The sequence below is a fragment of the Hemiscyllium ocellatum genome, chromosome 15, assembly GCF_020745735.1.
Source record: "Hemiscyllium ocellatum isolate sHemOce1 chromosome 15, sHemOce1.pat.X.cur, whole genome shotgun sequence".
Lineage (NCBI taxonomy): Eukaryota > Metazoa > Chordata > Chondrichthyes > Orectolobiformes > Hemiscylliidae > Hemiscyllium > Hemiscyllium ocellatum.
The window spans coordinates 31,942,930-31,969,101 of NC_083415.1; the positions used below are offsets into that span (position 1 = coordinate 31,942,930).

A 26,172-nucleotide genomic window follows, 5' to 3' on the forward strand; every position below is an offset into this window, starting at 1 on the left:
TCTCACCTTGAAAGTGTGACCTTTCAACAGATATTTGAACAGATGAAAGACTCAACAATCAAGGTATTTTTCAATGTATAATTTCAGTTCTGTCACACTGTAAACCTTTGCTACAAATTCTGTGTCTTACAATTGTGCCCTTCACAACCACCTGATGAAGGAGCGACGCTCCGAAAGCTAGTGCTTCCAATTAAACCTGTTGGACTATAACCTGGTGTTGTGTGATTTTTTTTATCTTTGTGTACCCCAGTCCAACAGCAGCATCTCCAAATCCTGCCCATCATAACTGACATCGCAGTCAATCCCCGCTCACATCACTCCACAGGGACCAGAGGTAGCGCACGCGTGCCCTGCCCGCCGACGTCACAGTCACGTGCTGGCGTAGTGACGCGTGGGCGCGGCTCGCTCGCTCGCGGGTTCCCGCTGCTTGGTAACGCGGCCGTTCGGAGGCAGTGACAGTGAAGGTCGCCGGGTATTCGGATCGCTCCCGGTGTGCCGCTAACGATGGGCTCCGTATTGGGGGTGTGCTCGCTAGCCAGCTTGGTAAGAATGTGATGCGAGCGGCGAGGCCTTGGAGTGCCTGTGTGTGTGTGGGTTGTGGTGGTGGTGGTGGTGTCTGGCAACTCCCGAAGCCTGGAGGGGAGGGGTCGAGGCCGGGGCCTGAGCTCACGATCAGGTTAAGTTCCCGCTGATGGGTGCCCAATATGGCCATTACTTGCGTTTGTTCACTCTCGAGCTCACTTCTAGAAGCTTCCGAAATCAAGGCGGGGCTGAGGCCGCTCTGCCCGTCGCTGTCGGTGTTGAGACCGCAGCAGCTGTGTGTGTGGGCGCGCGCTGCCCACCGCGTGTTTGTGTTGACGACTGTGGTTTAATGAAGCCTTCAAGCGCCTTGTGTCAAAAAAATCCCACCCGCTTAATGAAAGCAGTGAATTGTCATTGCGCAACTGTTCGGGTTGTACTATAGAGTCACGTGATGTTTTTGCGCTTCAGTAGAGCAGCCGCAGAGCGTACTTAGTGGCGTTTGCCAAATATTTACGTATTGGAATTTTTTTTACAACGTTTCAACAAAACTTTGAAGAAATAACGCACTTTCAGAGTTAATGCAAACGTTGGATGCTATTTTCTTTCAGTAGCGTTGTATTTATGTAGCTGGGGAGAACTGTCCTGTTTCCCTTTGAATTATTATCAGGGGGGTCTCCTGAATTAGCTTTTGGGATGTCGTCATGTTAGTACTGCATCTGAAAGATAGCGCCTCCGGAAGTGTGTTACCTTCAATTGTGTATTGTCAGTGTAGGTTTCGCGCACTCGGCATCAGTGAATATATTATAAAATGTAGAAACTCGACTTCAGCAATTAGAGTAAAATCTCTTTTATTTTTGAATTATTCAGTTAGCCCACAAAACCGAACTGCTCTTTAGGCTAAGTCCTTAAACAATAACGTATCTGCATTAATATTTCCTTCATTTCAAGATAAAAGGATACTCAAATTGCTGTAATTCCAACTTATAAAAGTTTTGACAGTGAAAAGACCAATTTTAAATAATTGGTTAAAGAAACAGCAACATAAAAAATGCATGGTCAAGGTCTGGAATGCATTGCCTGAGAATGTGGTGAAAACAGGTTCAATTGAAGTATTCATAGAATTGTACAGTGCAAAAAGGCCCTTTGGCCCAATGGGTCAGCATCAGTGTTAGAGAATTATTTAGCAGCAATGTCCTTGTGGGGAGATTTGGTGCTATGCTCTTACCAAAATGAGTGAGAAAAGGTTGAGGCTCGAATCATCGAGGGAGACAAGAGCTTGGCAAACAATAAGGAAGATGGATCAATAAAGTTACATTTACTTCAATACACAACACCTGGCAGGTAAAACAGGCAATGTGAGACTATAATATCACAGTTATTACATAAATGTTGCTCAAGAATGTGCATGACTGGTAACTTGATCCGGTATACATGTGCTATAGGAAGGATAGAAAGGGAGGCAAGTGAGGAGGGGGAATGCTGTTTTGGTTAGGGATAACATTACAGTTGTACTTAAGGAAGATATTTCTGGGCGATCATCTAGTTATATGGGTGGAACTGAGAAATAAGAAAGGGATGATCACCTTGTTGGGGTTGTGTTATAGGCCCCCCAATAGTCAGTGGGAAAACGTGATAAGAAGATCTCCGATACCTGTAAGAATAATTGGGCTGTAACGGTGAGTGATTTCAACTTTCCAAACATAGGCTAGGACTGTTATAGTGTTAAGGGCTAGGATGGGGAGAAGTTTAAGTGTGTACAAGAAAATCTTTTTTTCTTAATTTATGTCCACTAAAAGAGCAATATTTGATCTTCACTTGGGAAATAAGGCAGGTCAAGTGACTGAGGTGTCAGTGTTGGAACTCTTTAGGGCAAATAATTATAATTCTGTTAGTTTTAAAATCGCTATAAAAAGTATAAAACTGATCAAAAAGCTAGTTCTAAATTGAGGTAAGCCTGGTTTTGATGGTATTAGATACAAACTTCCAAAAGTTAATTTTGGGAGGCTATTCTTCAAAGTAAGTGGCCAGTTGGAAAGTGGGAGGCCTTTAAAAATGAGATCATGAAAGTTCAGAGACTGTATTAAGTGTTAGTGTTAAGGGCGAGGCTGGCAGGTGGAGGGGATGTTGGAAATTGAGGCTCTGGTCAAGAAAAAGGAGGAGGAATATCCGGTGTAGACAGCTGGGATCATATGAACTAGAAGATATTAAGAGCAGTAGGAGTTCCCTCCATAAGAGGGAAATCAGGAGAGCAGAAGGGGACATGAGATAACTTTGGTAAATAGTTATGAAAAATCCAAAGACGACTAGTAAATACGTTTTAAGGGCAAAAGAGTAACTAGGGATAGAATAGACCCTCTTAAAGATCTGCATGGCCATCTCGTGTTGAATAACAGGATATGAGTGAGATACACAATGAATATTTTGTCAATATTTACTGTGGAAAAGGGCATAGAAACTTGGATAAATAGTAATGTCATGAAATAATTCATCTTACAAAAGAGGAGGTCTTAAAATGCATGAAGGTAGATAAATCCCTGAGATCTGAAAAGGAATTTCCTGGAAGTTTCTGGGAAGAAATTGCTGGGCCCCTTGCTGAGATATTTGTATCATTAACAGCTCTGGGGGAAGGTGCCGGAAGACTGGAGATTGATGCTGTTATTTAAGAAAGTATATCAGGAAAACTAGGAACTATAGACAGTGATGAAAATGTGTTGCTGATTAAAGCACAGCAGGTCAGGCAGCATCCAAGGAACAGGAAATTCGACATTTCGGGCATAAGCTCTTCATCAGGAATGAGGAGAGGGTGCCAGGCAGGCTAAGATAAAAGGTAGGGAGGAGGCACTTGGGGGAGGGGTGATGGAGATGGGATAGGTGGAAGGAGGTCAAGGTGAGGGTGATAGGCCGGAGTGGGGTGGGGGAGAGAGGTCAGGAAGAGGATTGCAGGTTAGGAGGGCGGTGCTGAGTTCAAGGGAATCGACTGAGACAAGGTGGGGGGGAGGGGAAATGAGGAGATTGGAGAAATCTGAGTTCATCCCTTGTGGTTGGAGGGTTCCCAGGCGGAAGATGAGGCGCTCTTCCTCCAACCGTCGTGTTGTTATGTTCTGCCGATGGAGGAGTCCAAGGACCTGCATGTCTTCGGTGGAGTGGGAGGGGGAGTTAAAGTGTTGAGCCACGGGGTGGTTGGGTTGGTTGGTCCGTGCGTCCCAGAGGTGTTCCCTGAAGCGTTCCGCAAGTAGGCGGCCCGTCTTCCCAATATTGAGGAGGCCGCAGCGGATGCAATAGATGATGTGTGTGGAAGTGCAGGTGAATTTGTGGTGGATATGGAAGGATCCCTTGGGGCCTTGGAGAGAAGTAAGGGAGGAGGTGTGGGCGCAAGTTTTGCATTTCCTGCGGTTGCAGGGGAAGGTGCTGGGAGTGGAGGTTGGGTTGGTGGGGGGTGTGGACCTGACGAGGAAGTCACGAAGGGAGTGGTCTTTGCGGAACGCTGATAGGGGAAGGGAGTGAAATATATCCCTGGTGGTGGGGTCCGTTTGGAGTTGGCGGAAATGACGGCGGATGATACGCTGTATACGGAGGTTGGTGGGGTGGTAGGTGAGAACCAGTGGGGTTCTGTCTTGGTGGCAGTTGGAGGGGCGGGGCCCAAGGGCGAGGAGCGGGAAGTGGAGGAGATGCGGTCGAGGGCATCGTCGATCACGTATGGGGGGGAATCTGCGGTCCTTGAAGAAGGAGGCCATCTGGGCTGTACGGTATTGGAACTGGTCGTCCTGGGAGCAGATGCGGCGGAGGCGAAGGAATTGGGAATATGGGATGGAGTTTTTACAGGGGGCAGGGTGGGAGGAGGTGTAGTCCAGGTAGCTGTGGGAGTCAGTCGGTTTATAGTAGATGTCTGCGTTGAGTCGGTCGCCCGAGTTAGAAATGGAAAGGTCTAGGAAGGGGAGGGAGGAGTCTGAGACAGTCCAGGTGAATTTGAGGTCGGGATGGAAGGTGTTGGTAAAGTTGATGAACTGTTCAACCTCCTCGTGGGAGCACGAGGCAGCGCCGATACAGCCATCGATGTAGCGGAGGAAAAGGTGGGGGGTGGTGCCAGTGTAGTTGCGGAAGATGGACTGTTCCACATATCCTACAAAGAATCAGGCATAGCTGGGGCCCATGCGGCTGCCCATGGCAACTCCTTTAGTTTGGAGGAAGTGGGAGGATTGGAAAGAGAAGTTATTCAGGGTGAGGACCAGTTCAGTCTGTTGAAGGAGGGTGTCAGTGGAAGGGTACTGGTAGGTGCAGCGGGAAAGGAAGAAGCGGAGGGCTTTGAGTCCTTCGGGATGGGGGATGGAGGTGTACAGGGACTGGATGTCCATCGTGAAGATAAGGCGTTGGGGACCGGGGAAGCGAAAATCATGGAGGAGGTGGAAGGCGTGGGTAGTGTCCCGAACGTAGGTGGGGAGTTCTTGGACTAAAGGGGACAGAACCATGTCGAGGTACGCGGAGATGAGTTCGGTGGTGCAGGAGCAGGCTGAGACAATGGGTCGGCCGGGGCAGTCAGGTTTGTGGATTTTGGGCAGGAGGTAGAAACGGGCGGTGCGGGGTTGTGGGACTATGAGGTTGGAGGCGGTGGATGGGAGATCCCCTGAGGTGATGAGGTTATGGATGGTCTGGGAGATGATGGTTTGGTGGTGGGAGGTGGGGTCATGGTCAAGGGGGCAATAGGAGGAGGCGTCTGCGAGCTGGCATTTGGCCTCAGCGGTATAAAGGTCAGTGCGCCAAACTACTACCGCGCCTCCCTTGTCTGCCGGTTCGATGGTGAGGTTGGGGTTGGAGTGGAGGGCTACACGTTCTGAGGGTGAGAGGGGTGGACAGGTATAGACAGTGAGCCTTCCTTCAGTAGTGATTAAAGTTGTTGGCGGGAATTCTGAGGGACAGGATTTACATACATTTGAAAAGGCCAGGATGATTAGGGATAGTCAGCATGGCTTTATGGTTGGGATATGATGTCTCATTCGCTTGATTGAGCTTTTTGAAGAGGTTACAAAGAAAATAGATATCTACCACTCTGCTTTCATCAGTATCAACTTCAGCTAATTGTTTGACTGGGTGCTGCATGGTTGACTGGTAAGAAGGATAGATCACATAGGCGTGAATGAGCTAGCAAATTGGATACAAATTTGCTTGGAATGTAGGAGACTGTGTGGTGGTAGAGGGTTGCTTTTTAGTCAGGAGACCTGTGACTAGTGGTATGCCACAAGGATTGGTGTTGCGTCCACTGCTTTTCTTCATTTTTATAAACTATTTGGATGTGAATGTAGGAGGCCTAATTAGTAAGTTTGCAGATGACACCAAAATAGGTGGTGTGAAAAAGATTCTGCAGTCCTTGCTTTCTCCTAATGAAAATGATTGAGTACAAAGGGGCATTGATCAGTTGGGCCAATGGGCCGAGCACTGGCAGTTCAAAATTAATTTCGATAAATGTGAGGTGTTGCAGTTTGACAACGCAAACCAGGACAGCACTTATGCAGTTAATGATAGGGCTCTGGAGAGTATTGCTGACTAGAGACCTAGTGTTTCAGGTTCATAGTTCCTCAAAAGTGGAGTCACAGAGCAGTGAAGAAGGTATTTGCTATGCTTGCCTTTATTGGTCAGAACATTGAATATAGGAGTTGCAGCTGTACAGGACATCAGTGAGACTGCATTTGGAATATTGTATACAATTCTGGTTGCCCTTCTATTGGAAGGATATTGTTAAACTTGAGAGGGTGCAGAAAAAATTTACAGATTGTTCTGCTGTAATGCAAGTTTAGTCAGCACGAATTGACAGTCATGTGATTGTGGATGTTGTTTGCATAATGCCAACTTTCTGCTTTTCCTTAGCACAATTTACTATAGCACAAGGTTGCAGAGGAACAGAGCTGTTGCATTATAGCAGAACGACCTGTGCAAGGATATTGCCTGGTATGGAGGGTTTCAGTTATGAGGAGAGGTTGAATAGGCTAGGATTTTTTTCCCTGGAGTATTGAAGGCTGACGAATGACCTTCAAGGTCCATAAAATCATGAGCGCATGGATAGGGTGAATAATGAGGTCTTCCTCCTAGGGCAGATGGAATCCAAAGCCAGAAGGCATAGCTTTAAGCTGAGGGGAAAGATTTAATAAGGCCGTGAAGGGTAACTTTTGCAGTCAGAGGGTGGTTTGTGTATGGAACAAATTGCCAGAGGAAGTGGTGGAGGCAGGTATATTTACATTATTTAAAAGGCATCTGGTTGGGCATATGAATCAAAAGTTATACCTTTTGAGTGAGAGGGGCCAAATGCTGGCAAGTTGGGACTGTGTGGTTGGGATGCTTGGTCAGCACAGATGAGTTGGACTGAAGGGTCTGGTTCTGTGCTGTATGACTGATGTGGAGGTGATGATGAGGTCAGAAGTCACATGACACCAAATTACAGTCCAACAGATTTATTTGAAATCACAAGCTTTTGGACCGTAGCCCCTTCAGGTGAAGTGACAAAGGAGCAACTCACCTAAAGCTTGTGATTTCAAATAAACCTGTTGAACTAAACCTAGTGTGCTGTAACTTCTGACCGTATGACTCCATGACAAGGTTTAGCAGTCTTAAGTGCATAAATCCACAAGTCTAAATGAGATGTATCCCAGGTTGTTGAGGGAGGCAGGGGCAGAAATATCAGGAACCCTGGCAGTAATGTTTAAATCTGATTACAGCACTAATGTCACTCCATTATTAAAAATGAGAAAAAGGTATAGACCAGGAAATTCCAGGCCAGCGAGTTGAATCTTGGTGGTAAGTTATTAGTCTTCTATACTTGGACATCCACATATTTATCAGGGATAGTCAGCATGGATTTATTGAAGGAAATTTGTGTTTGACAAACTTGATTTTATTTTTGAGGTGATGCTCTTGTGGAGGGCTGACAAGAGAAGGGGTTACATGATGACTTGTAAGACCCGCAAAAGTACTGAAGGCAAGAAACCTGGCTGTGCATATCTACAAATTCCTGAAGGTCTTAGCTGGTAGATAAGGTAGTTAAAGAAGGCATGTGGGATACTTGCCTTTCTTGGCTGAGGTTTAGGGAGAAAGTTCCAGCATAGCGACCAATGTAAACATGATTAGAATATTGAATGCAGTTCTGGTCACCATGTTATAGGAACGATGTGATTGTACTCGAGAGGATGCAGAAACCATTTACCAGGGTGCTGCCTGGCTAGAGCATCTGAGGTATATGGGAAAATTGGAGCAGCAAAGGTTGAAGGGGACCTGAAAGAGGTATAGAAGATTAAGTGGCATAGATAGTGTTAGGAAAAGGGTTTTTCCATTACTAGAGGGGTCAATAATCAGGAGACAAAGATTTAACGTAAGAGGTAGGAGGCTAGAAGGAGGGTTGAGGAGAAATATTTCCATTTTGTAAGTGATGGGAGTAGGAACTTTCTGCTCGAGATGATAGTTGAATCAGACACCCTTGGGCTGTAGGCCAAAAGTATGTACCTGCTGGGCAGAAAGGTCTGCTTCTGTTCATAAATGAATTGTTGTTATCTTTTCATCTCAATTGGTGAAATCATGTAAGTCTGAGTAAAAGTAGAGATGTATATTTCTTAGTGCCTCTTGATTAGTTCTGAAGAAATTCTGAAATAACTGAGTTCATATTTTGTGAGGTCTGAGCTTGTCAGGTGGTCAGAGCGGCCCTTTGAGTCAGTCGAGTCTTTTTTAGTCCATGAAATGTCGAATGATAAAGCCACGTTTTGAAATTTGATAGTCCATTTTGACTATGATTTTATCAGGATAAATAGATAACTTTCACATTGATACACTGTCAATAGTGGAGCACCACAGGGATCAGTGCTAGGTTATTTGCACAGAACATTGAACAGTACAGCAGAGTAACAGGCCCTTCAGCCCACCATGTCTGTGCTGGCCATGATGTCATTCTAAGCGAATCTCAACTACCTGCATGTGGTCGGCATTTCCCTATTTCCTGCTTGTTCGTGCATCTTAAATGTTGCTTTCTTATGTTTCTTCCACCTCACCTGGCAGTGCAGTTCGAATCACTTACCACCTGTGTTTTTTTTTAAAAAAAATCTTTCTCCTCACATCTCCTTTAAACTTTCCCTTTCTCAACTTTCTCATCTGTGTTGATTAATATTTGACAGTTTCATCATGGTAAAAGACTCCACCTAACGACTCTATTATGCCTTTTGTAATTTTATATACCTATATCCTGTTGCTCCTCAACCTTCGCTCTTGCGAAAACAGTCCAAGTTTGTCCAACCTCTCTTCATAGCTAATGCTGACCAAACCAGGCAATATCCTGGTAAACCTCTTGTGCACCCTTTTCAAAGCTCCATGTCCTTTCTGTAGTCTGGCCACCAGAATGAAGCACAATATTCCAAATGTGGCCTAGGGTTTTCTTTTACAGTTGCAAAATGACTCGCCAGTCTTTTTAGTCACGGTCCCTGACCAATGAAGGTAAGCATGTTGTTGGCCTCCTTTACCATCTTATTCATTTATGTTGCCACTTTCAGGAAACTATGGACTTGGACTCCAGGATCCCTCTGAATTTAAATGCTCCAAATGGTCCTGCCACTTATTGTGTACATTCCTCTTGCATTTGAACTCCCAAAATGCATCTTCTCATACTTATTTGGATTAAACTAGATTTGCCATTTCTCTGTCCAACTTTCTACTGATGGTTATCCTGCTTTATGGTTTGACGACCTTTCTCTAATTTTTGTGATGTCAGCAAGCTTACTAATCAGGCCCCCTACGTTTTTCATCCAAATCATTTACATATGTTACAAGCAACAGAGCTCATCCTAGTGGAAGACCTCTAGTCAGCAAAATGACCTTCTACAACTATCTTCAATGACCAAGCCATATTGTATCCAACCTAAATGCTGGATTTCATTACAATTTGTATTAATAATTTAAATGAAGAGGCGAACAATGTGGTAGCCAAATTTGATGATAGAAATGTAGGCTAGAAAGCAAATTTGTAAAGAGGTTGTTGAGTCGGCAAAATGATATAGGATAAATAGGTGAGCAAAATAATTGTCAGTTGGGATGTAATGTGGGAAAATGTGCAATTGTCAACTTTGACATGAACAAAAAAATTGGTTTAAATGAGGAGAAACTCAAGAATTCTGAGGCAGAGTGCCATCTGGTTGTCCTTGGTCATGAACCACTAGAAGTTAACATGGAGTTGCAGCAAGACGTTTGGAAGGTAAATAGAGTGATACAATACTCCAACGCCCTTGCAAAAAAAAAGTAAGTGCAAAATCTTGTTGCTACTTCATTGCATTGCACTGGTGAGACTATTGGATTATTTTGTACTGTTTTGGCCTCATTCCTTAAGGAAAGAATCACTTGTTTTAGATGCAATTCAGGAAAGTTTAAGACAGCTCCTTCCTGGTTTTAAGGGGTGCTTTCCTGAGGAAGGATTAAGCCATCTCACTGGAGTTTAGCTGATAGAGTTGAGCTTATTGATGCATAAGATTGAGTCGAGTGTGTGGTGCTGGAAAAGCACAGGTCAGGCAGCATCCGAGGAGCAGGAGAATCAAAGTTTTGGGCATAAGCCCTTCATCAGGAATGGTCTGATTAAATATAGATGAAGGGCTTATGCCCAAAATGTGATTCTGCTCTTCGGATGCTGCCTGAACTACTATGCCTTTCCAGCACTGCACTCTTGACTCTGATCTCCAGTATCTGCAGTCCACACTGATTCTGAGGAGGCTTGACAATCTCCTTTAGTGAGAAGTTATTTCAGCATTTAGAGGAAAGTGGAAATGGTGTTGCAGTTTACTTATAAAATATCTCCTATTAAAGCCAAAATTGAGGTGGAACTTGGATGAGACTGTGATTAGAGACATGGCATGCAAATGAACTGAGGCCTGTTTAGATTGACATGAGCTAAAAAGATGGAGACTAGGCTTGAAGGGTTAAATTATCTACTGATATTTTATGATCTGTGTATACTGTAAGTGCAACACTTCATGTTTTCAGAAATTTCTGATCCATAATTGTTGTTAGGAGCAACAAATTCTTTGATTTAATATTCTTTATAATTCTGTAACTATTTACATTTTATTAAAGTCTAGAAACCGACCTTTTGGTCAATCTCATTTGTGCCAAACTGTCAGATCTCCAGACCCCAAGCTAGCTTTTCATCTGTAAAATGCAGATTTGTAATATGCTAAAATATTTCAGCATGAATTACAATAAGGATTTATTCTCTTTGTTCACTTTTAATAATTTTATTTGTAATATTTACTCATAGGTGCCATGTCTGTGTAGCAGTGCACCTTGTTTGCTGTGTACCTGCTGCCCCAACAGTAAGAATTCCACAGTGACCAGATTAATCTATGCATTCATTCTACTTCTGGGCACTCTTGTGGCTTGTATTATGTTGGCACCTGGAATGGAAACTCAATTGAAAAAGGTATGTGTTATGTTATCATTCCTAAATGCAGTGGACTCCACTTTTTATGGAAAGCATTCATTTAAAAAATGTAGAAGGCATTGTTTACCTGTATTACTAATTCCATTCACATCACGTATCACTTTCTGCTTAATGGGAATGGGAAACTTTTGACTTGGTATTTGCTTTATTTTGATGAGAAACATGACACTGGGTTAAACTCCACTGCTAATTTAAAACGACACAGAAGCTCACCTCATGCCATAATCTTTTAAATTTTGAGAGGCAAAGAACTATCCCAGATTTCAGTATTTAAAGTGAAAATTGACAACTTTATTCTTTTAGACCAACAGAGAACATTAAAACTGCCTTTTACAATTCCTTTCTCTTAAACTTATCTTTTACCTCCCACTCTACAATACTAGTCAGTTTTTTTTTGAAAAACCCTGATTAAGTCGTACAAAAAAAATTAAGTTTCAAAACCAGTCGGTTTTGTCAATTTTCTTCTGCAGAGTTTCCTCTGGGTTTCCCTGGGTGGCCGTCTCTTCTTCAGCCTTCTGCACAACCTGTGGACAGGTGCCTTTCAGAAAGCTGTTTGGCTAGCAGTCTATAATTGTTGGTTTTCTTGGCAGTTCTCCTCTGAACTGTTCAAAATGTCTGGTTTTATACCCCAAAACATCAGATCATTTCATTGGTTTGATGTCATCAAAACACTAAATTCAGATTTGATTGGAATGTGGTGTCTGGGGTGTAATTTAAACTGGCCAAATTTTGAATTTGTTTTTGTTCCATGGCAACGCAACTCCAGATATTTGTTTCACCTATGTGTTACATTTTATCTTGTTCAGCACGCTTTGTGCTTTCGGTCAGTCCTTGTTAGCTTCCTTTCTTAAATGTACAATACACACCTACACCTTCATAACAAACACAATCGAACGTTCATGTTTCTATTTTGGAATTCTGAAAATGTATTTACTGTGAACTATATGGAAATGTTCACATCGTCAAATTCCGTGGGTAATTAAATTTGAGTGAACAGTATCCACTTGTATCAAACAGAACAATCCTTTCATAACCATCAAGCTTAGGAAGGTAATTTGCTTTAGCTTAGTTTATCCATCTTTATAAATCTACCACTTTCCATGACATTTACTAGGCTTCAGCGTGACTGTTTCACTGATATTCTTTTAAATTTATTCTGTGATTTCTTTTTGGATGAAAAAAATACTTTCAGATGTGATTCCTAAACTTGCATTTCACTTTGAACCTATTTCCCCAAGTTTTACTCTTGGTTTTACTTAGAAGTAACACCCTGCTTAATCTTTCGTATAATGTTTGATGTGTTATACTATAGCGCACATTTTGTTAATACAACTTCACTGTAATATGATTAATGCATTGGGGACACTTCCTAAAGTGTGAGCTTTTACAATGTGTGTTGGCGAATACATCACCAACTCTTGAAGTGCTGTTTCTAAAGGGGGATTTTTCTGTAATGTAGGGTTACACAAAGAATGCAACTGTGACATTATAGAAGAACTACCTGTATTATTTTAAAAGGGTTTGCAGACAAGAAAGCATTGGAGTGGTATCTTGGATATAATTGGATAGATAAAAGTGAGACAGGTGCAGTTCCTCTGAACTAATAGTGGATAAGCATTCGAAGATGAAGATATTGCAGCCATATCACAGGCTGAATATAGGTCTCAACAAGCAAAGATGGTGTACTACAATTACAGACGTGATTAGTGACTTCATGGTTGTTTCAGTGCTGAAACAGGGATGGAAACCAAGTTTTAGAACTTTGACCTTCAACCTAGAGTTGAATGAAAATTAGGAATATATTTGGGAAATGACAAGTTAGGACAGAATCCCTACATTGTGGTAGCAGGCCATTCGGCCCATCAGGTCCACACTGACCTTCTGAAGAGCATCTCACCCAAACCCACTCCCTGCCTCTATACCTCTGCATTCACATGGCTAATCCACCTAGCCTGCACTATGGTCCATTTAGCATGGCTGGTCCATCTAAGTTGCACAAATTTGGACTCTGGGAGGAAACCCATACAGACATGGAGAATGTGCAAACTTCACACAGGCAGTAGCCCGAGGCTGGGATCAAACCCAGGTACCTTGCACTGAGGCAGCAGTGCTAACCACTGAGCTGCCATGTTGTCATCATTAATCATTCTTTCCACTTATTCACAAACTTTTCTTTTTGATCTTTCCTCCCTACTTCCCTGTACATGACCTAGTACATTACCAGTTTTTCTTTTCTCCATAGATGTTGCATGGCTGGATATTTCCAGGATTTTCTGTCAATGTTAACTTTTGCCAAGTATCAGTTTTCCTTGTAAACTTGTCAATTCCCCTTTCCTTCAATTCTATTCATTTTCATTACTTGTCATGTCTTGATTTGGTGCCAAGCAAATTTTTTAGGTTTGTTCTTTTTATGCTTGATATCTGAATTATTAGTATAAATGGTCTCTTATAAATGGTCCCTATAACATTTTAGGGAGCATATCACTAATATTCTTAGAATTTAAAATACCTAATTGTACATATACAGCATTCATTGTGTTCTCTTTATGGATATTATGAATTCCTCAGTAAATGTCATTTAAGGATGATTTGCACCTTGAGCTGGTTAAAGCATCAGGAGGCATCTGGTCTTTTGGCATCCAGTTTTGGGAAACATCTAATGGGATGTTGAAAGTGGAGGGAAAGTTAATTGCAAAGTGAGTGACTGGAACAAAGTGGAGAGGGGAAATTGAAGAACTAACTGAATCATTCAAAGAAATAAAGATGGAGATGTATGAGGGAGTGTTGTAAAAAGAAATAGTTAATAAAGTAGGGAATTTAATAAAGTTGGGAGTGAAGATTTAAGAAGGAAATTTGTTAGCTTTAAACTTCTCAAGTTGCAGCCTTTAGCCAATAGTAGTTCCTTTCCCTTTCAAGCATCATGCTGTCAACTATCACCTAGCGAGAAGGATGCATAGAATTGGATAAGGATGGAGAAATGATCAAAATTATGTTAGAAGTAGAAATATAGAGAGCAAAGTAGAAAAGGCAAAGCAGAATCAGTAAGATGAAAGTTTAGTTGGAATAATGAGCAGTAAAGGAAAATGTATAGTTAACTTATAACTTAGTTATAATTCAATACTTCTTTTTGATAGATTCCGGGATTCTGTGAAGATGGCTTTGGTACCCAAATTCCAACTATTCATGGGGCTGTGAACTGTAATGTATTGGTTAGCTACAAGTCTGTTTACCGTATCTGCTTTGGATTGGCTGTCTTCTTCTTTCTTTTCTCTCTGCTTTTGATCAATGTGAAATCCAGCAGGGATCCCCGAGCTGCAGTGCATAATGGGTAAGTAGTCTTGTTTATGTTCACAATTTGAAAATGAAGTAAAAGGGAAGTTAAATGTTCAGTGAAAAAGTATTTCTCCGAATCAAAATCCCAGCCTTACTGGTAATAAATCTGTCCTGTTAGTGTGACCAAGGTTATTTTAAAATCTTCATAATGGAGGATATAGGTAAAATAGTATCTGAGCGGAGGATGGAGATGGCGGTAGATAGGGTGACTGATCCCTAATCATGGGGATGGGAGGACTTCAGGGATGTTTTTGTTCTTGATCTGATGAGGATGAGTTCAGAGCTGAAGGAGTGAACTCGGATTCTTTTTGAAGCTGTCTTTGGTGTTTTTTTTTGCTGAGTTTGCTGACTGCTGGTCAACAACTGTTAAGCATGTGAAATAGCTTTAATCATAAGCTGTTCGTCAAATTGTTTAATTGCCCATCCTGTTTCCTGGAAGCTAGTGGCTGCTCACCCATTGTCCGACTTGCATTAAATCTGGAACTCGTGGATTGGTGTTTGAAAATTTTCCACTTAACATCTGTTTATTCTACCCACCTGTTTTTAAGAAGTTAAGTGGTAGCCTTTGAATCTACAGTTGTGTTTGGGATTAATCAAATGATTTCAAAGTTGGCCTACTTGCAAGTTTTAATTGTTACTTTTATTTTTGACAGATTCTGGTTCTTCAAAATAGCTGCCATCATAGCTATTACTGTAGGAGCTTTTTACATTCCTGAAGGACCTTTTACAAGAGGTAGAGTAATAACTGTCTTTTAAGGGGAAGAATATTTCCCTTTTTTGTTTGTAGCTTTCTTACTAAACTATCTTTGATTTATTAGTCTGACATGCACCTAGGTATAGTGTAAAGTTTTGCTTTGCATGCATACTTAATATTATTCTAAAAAGTGGAATGAAGGTTTGATATTTAATTAGAACTTGACAAACAACTGGCTCTTCCTACAGGAGCAAACTCCTTCTGGAAACATGAAATGAGTACATAAGAACATCCAGCAGGTCAGGCAGCTTATGTGGAGAGAAAAGAGTTAATGTTTCAGGTTGAAGATTGACTGAGGGAAGATAGAAACGTAATAGGTTTAGAGCAAGTGAATGAAGTGAGGCAGCACAAAGGGGAAGATTTCTGATCAGATGGAGACAAGAGGGACAAATGACAGGATTTAATGTTAGGAGAACCATATGGAATGGTGATGGATAATGTAACAAACTAAAGCTATCTAGATGAGGTGCAAATAGTTGGACAACAGTCATCTGAATGCAAAATAAAGGAATGAAAAAGAAATGAGGAATTAAAAATAAAACAAAAATAAGTCAAAGATGCTAGTCTAATTTTTTTTTAAAGAGGAAAAGGCAGGGTAGATAAACTATTTCCACTAGTTGTCAATTCTGGAACTGGAGGGTATAATCTGAGTTAGAACTATACTGTTCAAGAGATGTTAGGAAGCTCTTTTACACACACGGCAGTAGAGGTTTGGAACTCTCTTCCACAAATAACATTTGATGCTAGATAAGTTGAGAGTTTTAAATCTGAGAATTTTGTTAAGCGAAGATCTTAAGGGATATGAGTCAACAGTAGTTATGTGAAGTTAGACCACAAATCAGACATGATCGCATTAAATGGTGTTACAGGCACGAGGGTCGAAATGGTCTGCTTCAGTTCCTGTGTTCCTCATTGTTGAGTCCAGAAGGCTGTAGGATGATGAATTGAAAGATGTGCTCCTTGACCTTCATTTGAACTACATTAACAGGCCACAGACAGAAGTTTGGGTGGAGCAAGGTGGAGAATGGGAACGACCAATGACAGGAAGCTCAGAATAATATTTGTGGATTGAATAAAATGCAAAGTGGTCGGCTTCTGAAGAAGCATTATTGGACTTGAAATGTTAACTTTGTTTTTCTTCAGACATACACTTAATGGTAAGGTCCTAGGGAGTGATGCTGAACAGAGACACCTTGGAGTGCAGGTTCATATCCCCTTGAAAGTGGAGTCGCAGGTAGATAGGATAGTGAAGAAGCTATTTGGTATTCTTTCCCTTATTGGTCAGAGTATTGAGTACAGAAGTTGGGAGGTCATGTTGCAGCTGTACAGGACATTGGTTAGGCCGCTGTTGGAATATTGCGTGCAATTCTGGTCTCCTTCCTATCAGAAAAATGTTGTGAAACTTGAAAGGGTTCAGAAAAGCTTTGCAAGGATGTTGCCAAGGTTGGAGGATTTGAGCTATAGGGAGAGGCTGAACAGGGTGGGGCTGTTTTCCCTGGAGTGTCGGAGGCTCAGGAGTGACCTTATAGAGGTTTACAAAATTGAGGGGCATTTTTAGGATAAATAGATGAGGTTTTTTCCCTGGGGTCTGGGAGTCCCGGACGAGAGGGCATAGCTTTAGGTTGAGAGGGGCAAGATATAAAAGAGACCTAAGGGGCAACCTTTTCTCAGAGGGTGGTACATGTATGGAATGAGCTGCCAGAGGAAGTGGTGGAGGCTGGTACAATTGCAACATTTAAGAGGCGTTTGGATGGATATATGAATAGGAAGGGTTTGGAGAGATATGGGCCAAGTGCTGGCAGGTGGGACTAGATTGGTTTGGGATATCTGGTCGGCCTGGACAGGTTGGACCGAAGGGTCTGTTTCCATGCTGTACATCTCTATGACTCTGAGATGCTGCTGGACCTGTTGAGTTTCTCCAGTAATTTCTGTTTTTGTTTCACCCAAGGTTTGGCTTCCCAATTGTAGAGTAGACCAAATTATAAATAGTGAATACAGTATACAGAGGAGCCTCGATTATCCGAAGGACTTGGGCAGCGAGTACTTCGTTTGGTTAATCAAATGCCGGATAACGTAGTTTAGCCAAGCATTGGGACCTTGCAATCTTGCTGGATAATCAAATATTTGGAGAATGGGATGCGGGATACTCGAGGTTCCTCTGTATTAAATTGAAAGAAGTAAAAATATATCATTGTTTCACTTTGAATGTTTGAGGCTTTAGATTGTAAAAATGGAAGAGATAAAAGGCTGATGATGTTTCTCCCGCACTTGCATGGAGATATGATCTTTATTTCATTGGGAATGCATTCAAATCAATTGCATTACAGTCTGTGCTTAGATAACTAGATTCTTCTTAGTCTATGAAGTGAAAGTTTTCCACTTTATTGTTTTCTCTTTATTGTTGTATCCTGTTCCTGTGCTGTATTCTATGTTCTTTGTTCCCTTGATTTCACCAGTAAGTGTTTGAATTTAACTCCAGCATTCCAATCCTCCAGTGCAGTAATCTTTTGTCGCAGACAATTTGAAGTTTGTACACATAACAACTAAATTATTGTTTTACGCTATCAACCACTACTCCATCACAATCCATCTCTAGAAAGCTCTGAGTCACACATTCAAATTCCATTTTTCTTTTGATTGTCCTTTTACAATATCCCTATTTCTGATTCTTATTGTTAATCTCCATCACATGTACTCTTTTTTTTCTTTCTTACGCTTTTCCTACTCACTTACTCCCTGTCTCTCCTCCCACTGCTGCCCTGTTTTACTTTTGTCTTACTAACTTGGCATCATCTTTTCCTTCTCCATACATGTCTGATTCTCTTCTTGACATGTTTTTTTTTCAAAAAAGCTTACTGACATCAATAATCTGGTAACTGCATTTGCTCACTGGCTCTTTTTGATCATGTAGTTAAGTTAATTTTTAAAAATTTAAATGAAAATCCTGATTTATAAAACAGTTTAGTTTTCTTGCACAATATACTTTGTTTTATTTTTGGGTATCAGTTAGTTTTCATTTTTGTTTTAATATATTTGAGAGATTTTGCTGCTAATGCACTTCCTCATGTCTGTCAGCAAGGCCAGCCACTTGTTTTTAAAATGCAACCATTGTGATAAAAAAGAACTTTCTGTACTTTGCTTTTACCCTCATCCTCTGGCACAGTGGCTCAGTGGATAGCATTATACCACCGGGGACCTGGGTTTGTTTTCACCCTTGGGTGACCGTCTGTGTGAAGTTTGCAAGTCCGTTCTGTAGGGACTCTACACATGCTCTTGATCTTTTATCATTTATACTGGAGAAAAAGGAACACAAACAGTAATGGAGTGAAAGTACAACAAGAAAGTAAAAGAGAAAACAGTTGCCAATTTGAAAGAGATGTAAGTTATTTTGATGTTAAGCATCTAGTGTATTAAATTAATGTTTTTCTTTCTCTTCCCCCTCCACCTGCCCATCTTAGCCTTATTTGCCATTGGTACAGCCGGTGCCTTCTGCTTCATACTAATCCAGTTGGTTTTGTTAGTTGATTTTGCTCATTCATGGAATGAGTCATGGGTAGGAAAGATGGAGGATGGAAATTCAAAATGTTGGTATGCAGGTGAGTGATTAGTAAAAATATGTTCTTGGAGGAAATAGTTTTTAGCATCTAATTGAACACTTTAATTTCAAGCTGTTAGCAGCTGAGGTTTTGGTTGGAAGCTTAATGAGTTTCATATGTGTTTTTGTAGAGTTGAAATAAAATCAACGTTTTATTGCTAATTATGAATTGAATTTTAATCTGTTCATAACATGTTTGTTAATATTAATTTGGGTTTCTGATAGAGATTTTATGCAAAATATTGGTGTTAATTACTGCATTCTTGCAATGTTCCCACTTTTTTATTTAGGTTATATGTCATTAATTCTGCAGTAACGCAGTCAAATGTATGTTTCAGCTAACAAGCGTTTTCACACAGGGATTATTAAAAATTTTTGTACCACACTTGGAGTACTATATACTTATAGGGAGCATTTATTGGCTTAGAGGACGTGTATCAAAAGTTCACTAGAATGGCACTTGAAATGGAAGGAATTTTTGTGAGGGGGAGAGGGAGAGAGTGGCAGTGCTGGTGACACCCTTCTCTCGAGTGAAATACCTTCGAATTCTTCACCCCAACAGAATTGTGGATGGTCAGCATTCAAACAGAAATCAATAGAGTTTTGGGACTAAGAGAATTAATGGATATGGAGATAATGTGAAAAGGTGATGAGGCTAATTTGCTGTGATTGTATTGAATGGTGCAGCAGACGTGTAGAGTCTAATGAATTATCCTTCCTATTATGTTATTTCGACAGTTAAGAAGAAGGTATGATCATAAATGGAGATCAGACATTAAGATAAATGTGGTAGAGTAATACTTCAAAATATCTAATAACTAATAAAATATAAGAGACAATTGCCTGTCCAATTGAATACTACACGTGCCAAATGAATTTACTTTGAGGATGAACTTAATGGACAAATGGCCTTTTCTACTCCCTGAATTTTTAATCATCTCAAAACTTTTAAACTGTTAAAATGAAAGAAATTCTTTTTAATAGTTGTATCAATGAACTAGTCTTGTATTTTAAGTTGTGCAAGAGGAATTCAGATTTAAGCTATTCAATGAATTAGACTTTGAAAGTGAAAATTGAGATTTTTTTTCGTGCAAGCGTTCTAAAAATACAGTCTTCCTCAAAAATACTGTCCAATTCATTATATTTTCTGCTCCATGTAATTTTTGGCCTCCACCCAGGAAAATGTTCTTATACCTCTAGGTCTGCACGTTATCACAGTGCAAGTGAAATAATTCAAATATGGTGCAAATTGTAAAAGTAATACTATTTCATACATGGTCCACTATAACAAATGATTTAACCTGAGCAAATATTGTGGTTGTATTTAACCTAACTGACTAGAGTGTGGTGATCAAAATATTTCTTTGCCCTGTTGTATTGAGATAAACTTGCAATTTCGATACTTTAACTCATTTGTAGGGTTGTTATTTTAAATTATAACCTACTTAAACCTTTTTTATTTTTATTTCAGCCTTGATATCTGTCACTGGCCTGAATTACATCTTGGCTTTCACAGCAGTTGTGCTTTTCTATGTATTTTACACAAAATCCGAAGGATGTGTTGAGAACAAGTTCTTCATTAGTTTCAATATGATCCTTTGCATTGTTGTATCTATTACTTCTATTCTTCCAAAAGTACAGGTAAAAATATATCTGCATTTTCCCTTTTCTTGATGTTTTTGATCTCAAACCACAGTTTACTATAAAAACATAAAATCAGTCTAAGTTCGCCAAAAAAATTGTTCTTAGATCCGTTAATTAGAGGCTTACAAGTGCCTAAAATGGTTTCCCCCAAACGTTGTTCTTGTTTTGAAGGTTAAATATGTTTGAGAAATATGTTTAAATTGTGAAATAACTACAGCTAAATATTCCTGGAAGGCAAGACTTGCTACTTTCAGTGAGCGCTCCGTTGGTCTGCAGCGAACATTTAGAAGCTTGTTTTTAATGCTGAAGAGATCTGACTTTTACCTGTGACTTAGCAGTGGAGCTCTGACATGATCACATTAGTGTTTTCTAAATACTTATAGGGTTTGCATTTTGCCTACTTCTTTAATGCTGTTTTCAGGTTTTGAGGCTTTTTGTATATTCTCTTGAGTTGTTAGGATATTTTATTAAACCGTGACACTTTTTTTCACTTCTAGGAATCACAACCTCGGTCTGGTCTCCTTCAGTCTTCAATCATCACTCTGTACACTATGTATCTCACATGGTCTGCAATGTCTAACGAACCTGGTAAGTCTCCACATGTGGCACTGAATACTAAATTTCTGAATACAACTGATTTTTTTTTTGAGGTGGCATTACATGTCGAATAAAGTCACTAATCGCAAAATGGATTACTTTAATATTTCCTGTTTTTTTTAAAAACAAAATTATTGAAGTGCAAAACCTAATTTTGATTGACTTTAAAACATTGCTACTATGGGCACATTGGTCAGGATTTTTATTTGCTGGTGGGGTCAGGAAAAGGTGTAGGATTGATTTAAAAATTGCACTGTTTGAGGTCTCACTTGATTTTGTTGCTTCTGTAATGTGATGTAATTTTCAAAGGGAGGGCAGGACTGTTGGAAACAGGGAAACCCATTCATTTTCAATTAAATTATCCATTAAGTTTCTCGAAAAGCCTAACTGGCCAGGAGGTCAAGATTTTCAATGCTGAAATAGCTGAAGGTGTATAATTAGTACAGCTGTCAGGTTCAAAATGAGCAGAAGTTAGTTATTTTTCATATTGAAAAGTATTCGGAGCTGTTGAGGATCTTATGCTTTACGTATTTGACTGCATGGCCACATTTGTGTTAGGTGAGGCAGCTGGCCCTTCAAATTGCAATCCACTTGTTGTCTTCTGCAAGGTAATGGTGGCCACCCTATGGCTGCCATCTGCCCTTGCACCTTCTGTCCCACTTTGGCCTAATTAGGATATTTGCATCATGTGGTTAGCTGCAATGCAAGATCAGAACTTGAAAATTATCCAGGTATTGGATTCTTGATCATAATTTGAAAATTCAGCTTTTGTCATGCAGGTTTCAAATTTATTTGCTTTGGGTGTATAAATTTATTGGGTCTGATTTTTAACTCTTAAGTGGCTTGATTTTCAATGGGTTAAGTTTGGACCTGTTTTTTCAGGGTATTGGTCATTGGAGGTTCTAATTAATCAATTTCTACAGTTTGCATTTCATTGAGCTGTAAGCCCACTGTTTATGTAGACAACCACTTCAAATTAATATCATTTGTAGATCAATACCTAGCAGCTTTTAAACTAAGACCTGTGATTTATCTTTCAGACCGGCAGTGCAACCCTAGCCTTTTGACCATTATTAAACAGTTGGCCTCACCTACATTGAGTCCAGCCAATAAAAGTGAATCTTCAGTAAATGTAGCACCTTCACCTTCAATTTCAATGCAGTGGTGGGATGCGCAGAGTGTTATTGGACTCATCCTCTTCATTCTGTGTCTACTGTATTCAAGGTATGGTCCTGAGTATGAATGTTTAAACCACATTGTCATTGTTTAAGATCAGGTAGATTATCTCATGTTAATGTTTTTAATTGAGCTGTTAAATGCAATTGTATGGGTGCTAAAATAGTGTTTGATGGCCAATGCATATGGTCCATTACCTGAAGCAACCTAATTTATTCTTGGTTTAAAGTATTTAGCTGAAAACGTTTAGTTGTTGACCAGCTCTGGCAAGGCATGAAAGAAAGCCAACTTTCCACCAAAACAATTTGTAAATGTCTCAATATTAATTATATCCATTTGAAATCAGTGGGTTTGAAAGATGTGTTCTGAGATAAAATTGGGGAAAATTGCATTTGCATCCAAAAGTGGGCATACAGAATGATTTCCATGTTAGATCTGAACAAATGTCATGGATCTCATTATTAAACCATCAAGCAGGGGACAACTAATTCGTATACTCAACAGCTCATAGGCAGAGGCCTTGACAGTTGAGTGACTTTGTTACTAATGAAAGCAGGCCTCTGTTAAGTTCAAATTGGACTAGGAAAAGAGTGTAACGGTGGATTTGTACGAGCCTGGTGGGGAGAGAGGTTGAATTACCACAACACATTCTTGGGTGCACAACATGCAGCATCAGACAAGTTGGACTACAAGTCGTTAGTTATGTTCCTCTGCAACCCCGTGCTAGAGAAAATCATGCTACGGAAAACCGTTTTAGAAAATCACGCAATGCAAGATCGCTATAGAAAATTGCTATAGCTGTTCAGTAGAATGATTGTATTATCCAAAAATATCCACAATTCATATGCATTAGTCAATTTGTGTTAACGAAATGTGTATTATTTCAGAACGACCTGAACTTAGGGTGAAAAACTAAGTTTGTGTCCGATATCCAGTCAAAGGCGACACCTAATTCTTTGTTCTCATTTTTGTTTATCTCTTGATGGAAACATTGCCTTTGGAAATCCAGGTAGATAACATTCAGAGATTCACTTATTTACCTTATTGGCACTGTCTCAAAACAAATAACTCATCTGACGTAAGCAGCTTCAATCTATGTTCTGTCATTCCATACCTATAACAGATTCTAATAACTTCCCCTAGATCCAATGATAAGCAAAAGTCTATTGTTAATTGTTTTTCCCCTTACACACTTTTTTTTTCTTTTAAATTGTGGAGTGACATTTCGCAAGTTTCCAGGCAAATAGACTTTCTCATCAGGAGAGGCTTTAAAGAGCAGTTTTTTGAGTTCTTTTTAATGGTCTGGCATGGAAAGCACCATGTCCTGGAGGTTTATCTATCTTAAACCTCATTGTCTTTTCTGTTACTGTTCTCCTTGTAGTGAATAAAATTATTTTTTCCCTTGGTTTATTTTCAGTTTCCTATTTATCACCAAACAGATTAAAAAGCAGTAATTTAATAACTCTTCAGTTAATATTTTAATTATAGTATCTTGCTCCAATCTTTGGGCACAAAGATCTCTAAGCCACTTTCATTTTTAATGTACTAATGTAATAAATACTTCTACAATTGGCTTTAATGTTACTTGAATATTTTCTGTTTGCAGTGCTTCTTAGTTTCTTTGCTTCACACATTTTTGCAGTCTGTTGATTTACTGTTTTTCTTGGCATTTATGCAAACCTTTCTTTAGCTTTATACTGTGTCTTACTTCATATCTTGACCTAAGTCAGTTGACTGTGCAAATGGAATGTTTTATATTTATCTTGTATATAGGTAACTCTTTTAAAATATTTGTCACTGTTCTTCAGTGGATTTAAGTTTCCACAGTTTTAATATGTTAATCGTATGACTCATTTCTCCAATGTCAGCTTGCTCCGATTGAAAAACCTGGTTGTGTTATCTTTCCTTTTCCAAACTTGAATTTTGCATTCCTGTTTTGGTGTGGTCACTTTACTAGATATTAACTTGCTGTCAATTTTGAAATTAATTTTGCCTTATTATAAAATCTAACATAGTTTGCGGTCCATTTGCTTTTTTATAAATATTTTTACTGAGAAGATTTTGAATTTTTACAAATATATAAAATCACTACACAATACTAGAACAATATTGCAATTTAACAATAACCATAAACCAACCACTACTTTACCCCACAGTCCAGAGAAAAAAAAGCTCTACACAAACTGCAATTCAATAAATAATTGAATCAAAACGAAAAGAAACTAAACAGAATTGAACCGTGTCAAATTAAATTACGTTGTCTTTTTGCTTTTAAAGCAGTCTCAATATTTATTGCACTGAGGCTGGGATGGAATCCATTAATCCTTGAAACAGGAAATCTTTGAGTTTTACAATGAGATCTTCTTTAGGCCTGCTGTTGGACAGTGCCTGAAAGACTGTAGCTCAGTTAGTTCCCAAGATGGAAAGGCCAGTGAGGGTGACTGAGCAATCAGACCAGCATTTTAGATTGATGTTTGTTGAGGTGGATGGGTGAAGTTAGAGATATCTGGAAGGTTGGAGGCTTTGTGAATGTAAGATTGACATTAGAAGGGAATAGCAAAGATCACAGGTTGAAGAATTAAGCTAGCAGGAAGGAGGGTTTTAGTGTGGAGGGGGCTGTGTGAGTGAAAACCTGCTTAAAAGACAGCTATTGGGTGTTTGCAGATCTGTATGAAAATTTAAATCTGTAGCTGTGGCATCTACTGTGTAGTTGGAGAGTTGAATATTGAAACTGGAAGACTTACTTCTGGATCGTCTTTGAATTTCTTATTGCAATTATGTCCATCCAAACAAGGGGTGAACATCTCTTCACTTTTTTGAGCCTTATAGCTTGTAAAGAAACTTTGTAATGAATGGCTCCCACAATCTCCAGAATATGCAAGTTTTGCTTTTGCTAATATGGCAGATCAGTTATTGGTGGCTGGCAAAATATTGATTATGTTGACATGGCCCTACTGCTGTTGAAGGTCAAAAAACGATTTGGTTTTCTTGTGATAGAGATGGGTCTTGTCTGACTCTTGGCTACATGAGTGTTACTTGAACTTTTTCACCTGTTATCCAGGTCCTGTTGCCTGAAACCACAGAATGTTCAATTTTGGAATATGGAGCTGAACACTGATTATCTGAAAACCATTCCAGTCAGTGCCTTCAGATAAAAGTAAAATATTGTGGATGTGGAACTTTGAAAGAAACAGGACGCTAGAAAATCTAGTTAGGTCCAGCAGCATTTGTGCAGAGAAAAAGATGTTTATATTTCAAGTCTAGTATGACTTCAGAATGGGGTTTCCCAGGGTTGCAATCACTGTCCTCTCAACGGCAGTAATCTTCCATTTTCAGTAAAATACAACTGTTGTGGAGGATTTTCTTTTTTTAAACTCTTATTTTTGCAGACCTATTGGTATATATCTGTATCTTGTTTCCAGATCTATTGCTGCTTTAATGTGAAGAACAGCTGATCTCAGCACTCCTAAATTGGTTCAATTTAATGTTTCTGCAATATTCCAGCTGAATTCAAATTTTATTTTGGTTGTTTAGAGCAGGTGAGTGCAATTGTCAAGGCTGGCATTTATTGCCCATTGATCTTCAGATCATAGTGAGCTGCCATCTTGAACTGCTGCAGCTTGTGTGAATACACAAACAGGCGTGCTAGGGAATTCTGGGCATATGACCCAGCACTGAAGGAATGGCAGTATTTCCAAGTTAGGGACGGTCTGTGGTTTGAACAGGAACTTGCACGTGGTAATGATCCCATTCATCTACTGCCTTCTAGGTGGTATTCTAGGTGGTAGAGGTTGCGAGTTTGGAACATGCTGTCAAAAGAGTCTTTAAAAATTCCTACGCATCTGTTATATGGTGCATGCCGCTGTCATGGGATGAGGTAGATGACCAGTGAGTAAAAGGTTGTACATGCTAGGCTGTGTCTACTGGAGTTCAGAAGAGTAATATTTGACTGAATTGAAATATACAAAATTCTGACTGGTCTTAACAGGGTAAATTTGGAGAGGATATTTCCACTTCTAGGAGAATCTATAACTATTGGACCATCTTTTTTTAAGAAAAGGCAATCCATGATTTTTAAACATTGCTGGCTGGACTGTC

At 39.9% G+C, this 26,172-nt stretch overlaps 1 protein-coding gene across 1 annotated transcript in view; it reads left to right on the top strand.

Annotated features, from left to right (window-relative positions):
- Nucleotides 1–383: 383 nt before the first annotated feature.
- LOC132822928 (serine incorporator 1-like) overlaps nucleotides 384–26,172 on the top strand; it is a 31,260-nt gene continuing 5,471 nt past the window's right edge. Inside the window, exons 1-8 of the mRNA XM_060836342.1 lie at nucleotides 384–543; nucleotides 10,793–10,954; nucleotides 14,110–14,303; nucleotides 14,962–15,041; nucleotides 18,521–18,658; nucleotides 20,129–20,298; nucleotides 20,799–20,889; nucleotides 21,939–22,122. Of these exons, the coding sequence (XP_060692325.1) occupies nucleotides 505–543; nucleotides 10,793–10,954; nucleotides 14,110–14,303; nucleotides 14,962–15,041; nucleotides 18,521–18,658; nucleotides 20,129–20,298; nucleotides 20,799–20,889; nucleotides 21,939–22,122 (1,058 nt within the window). The 5' untranslated portion in view covers nucleotides 384–504. The remainder of the gene's footprint in view (nucleotides 544–10,792; nucleotides 10,955–14,109; nucleotides 14,304–14,961; nucleotides 15,042–18,520; nucleotides 18,659–20,128; nucleotides 20,299–20,798; nucleotides 20,890–21,938; nucleotides 22,123–26,172) is intronic.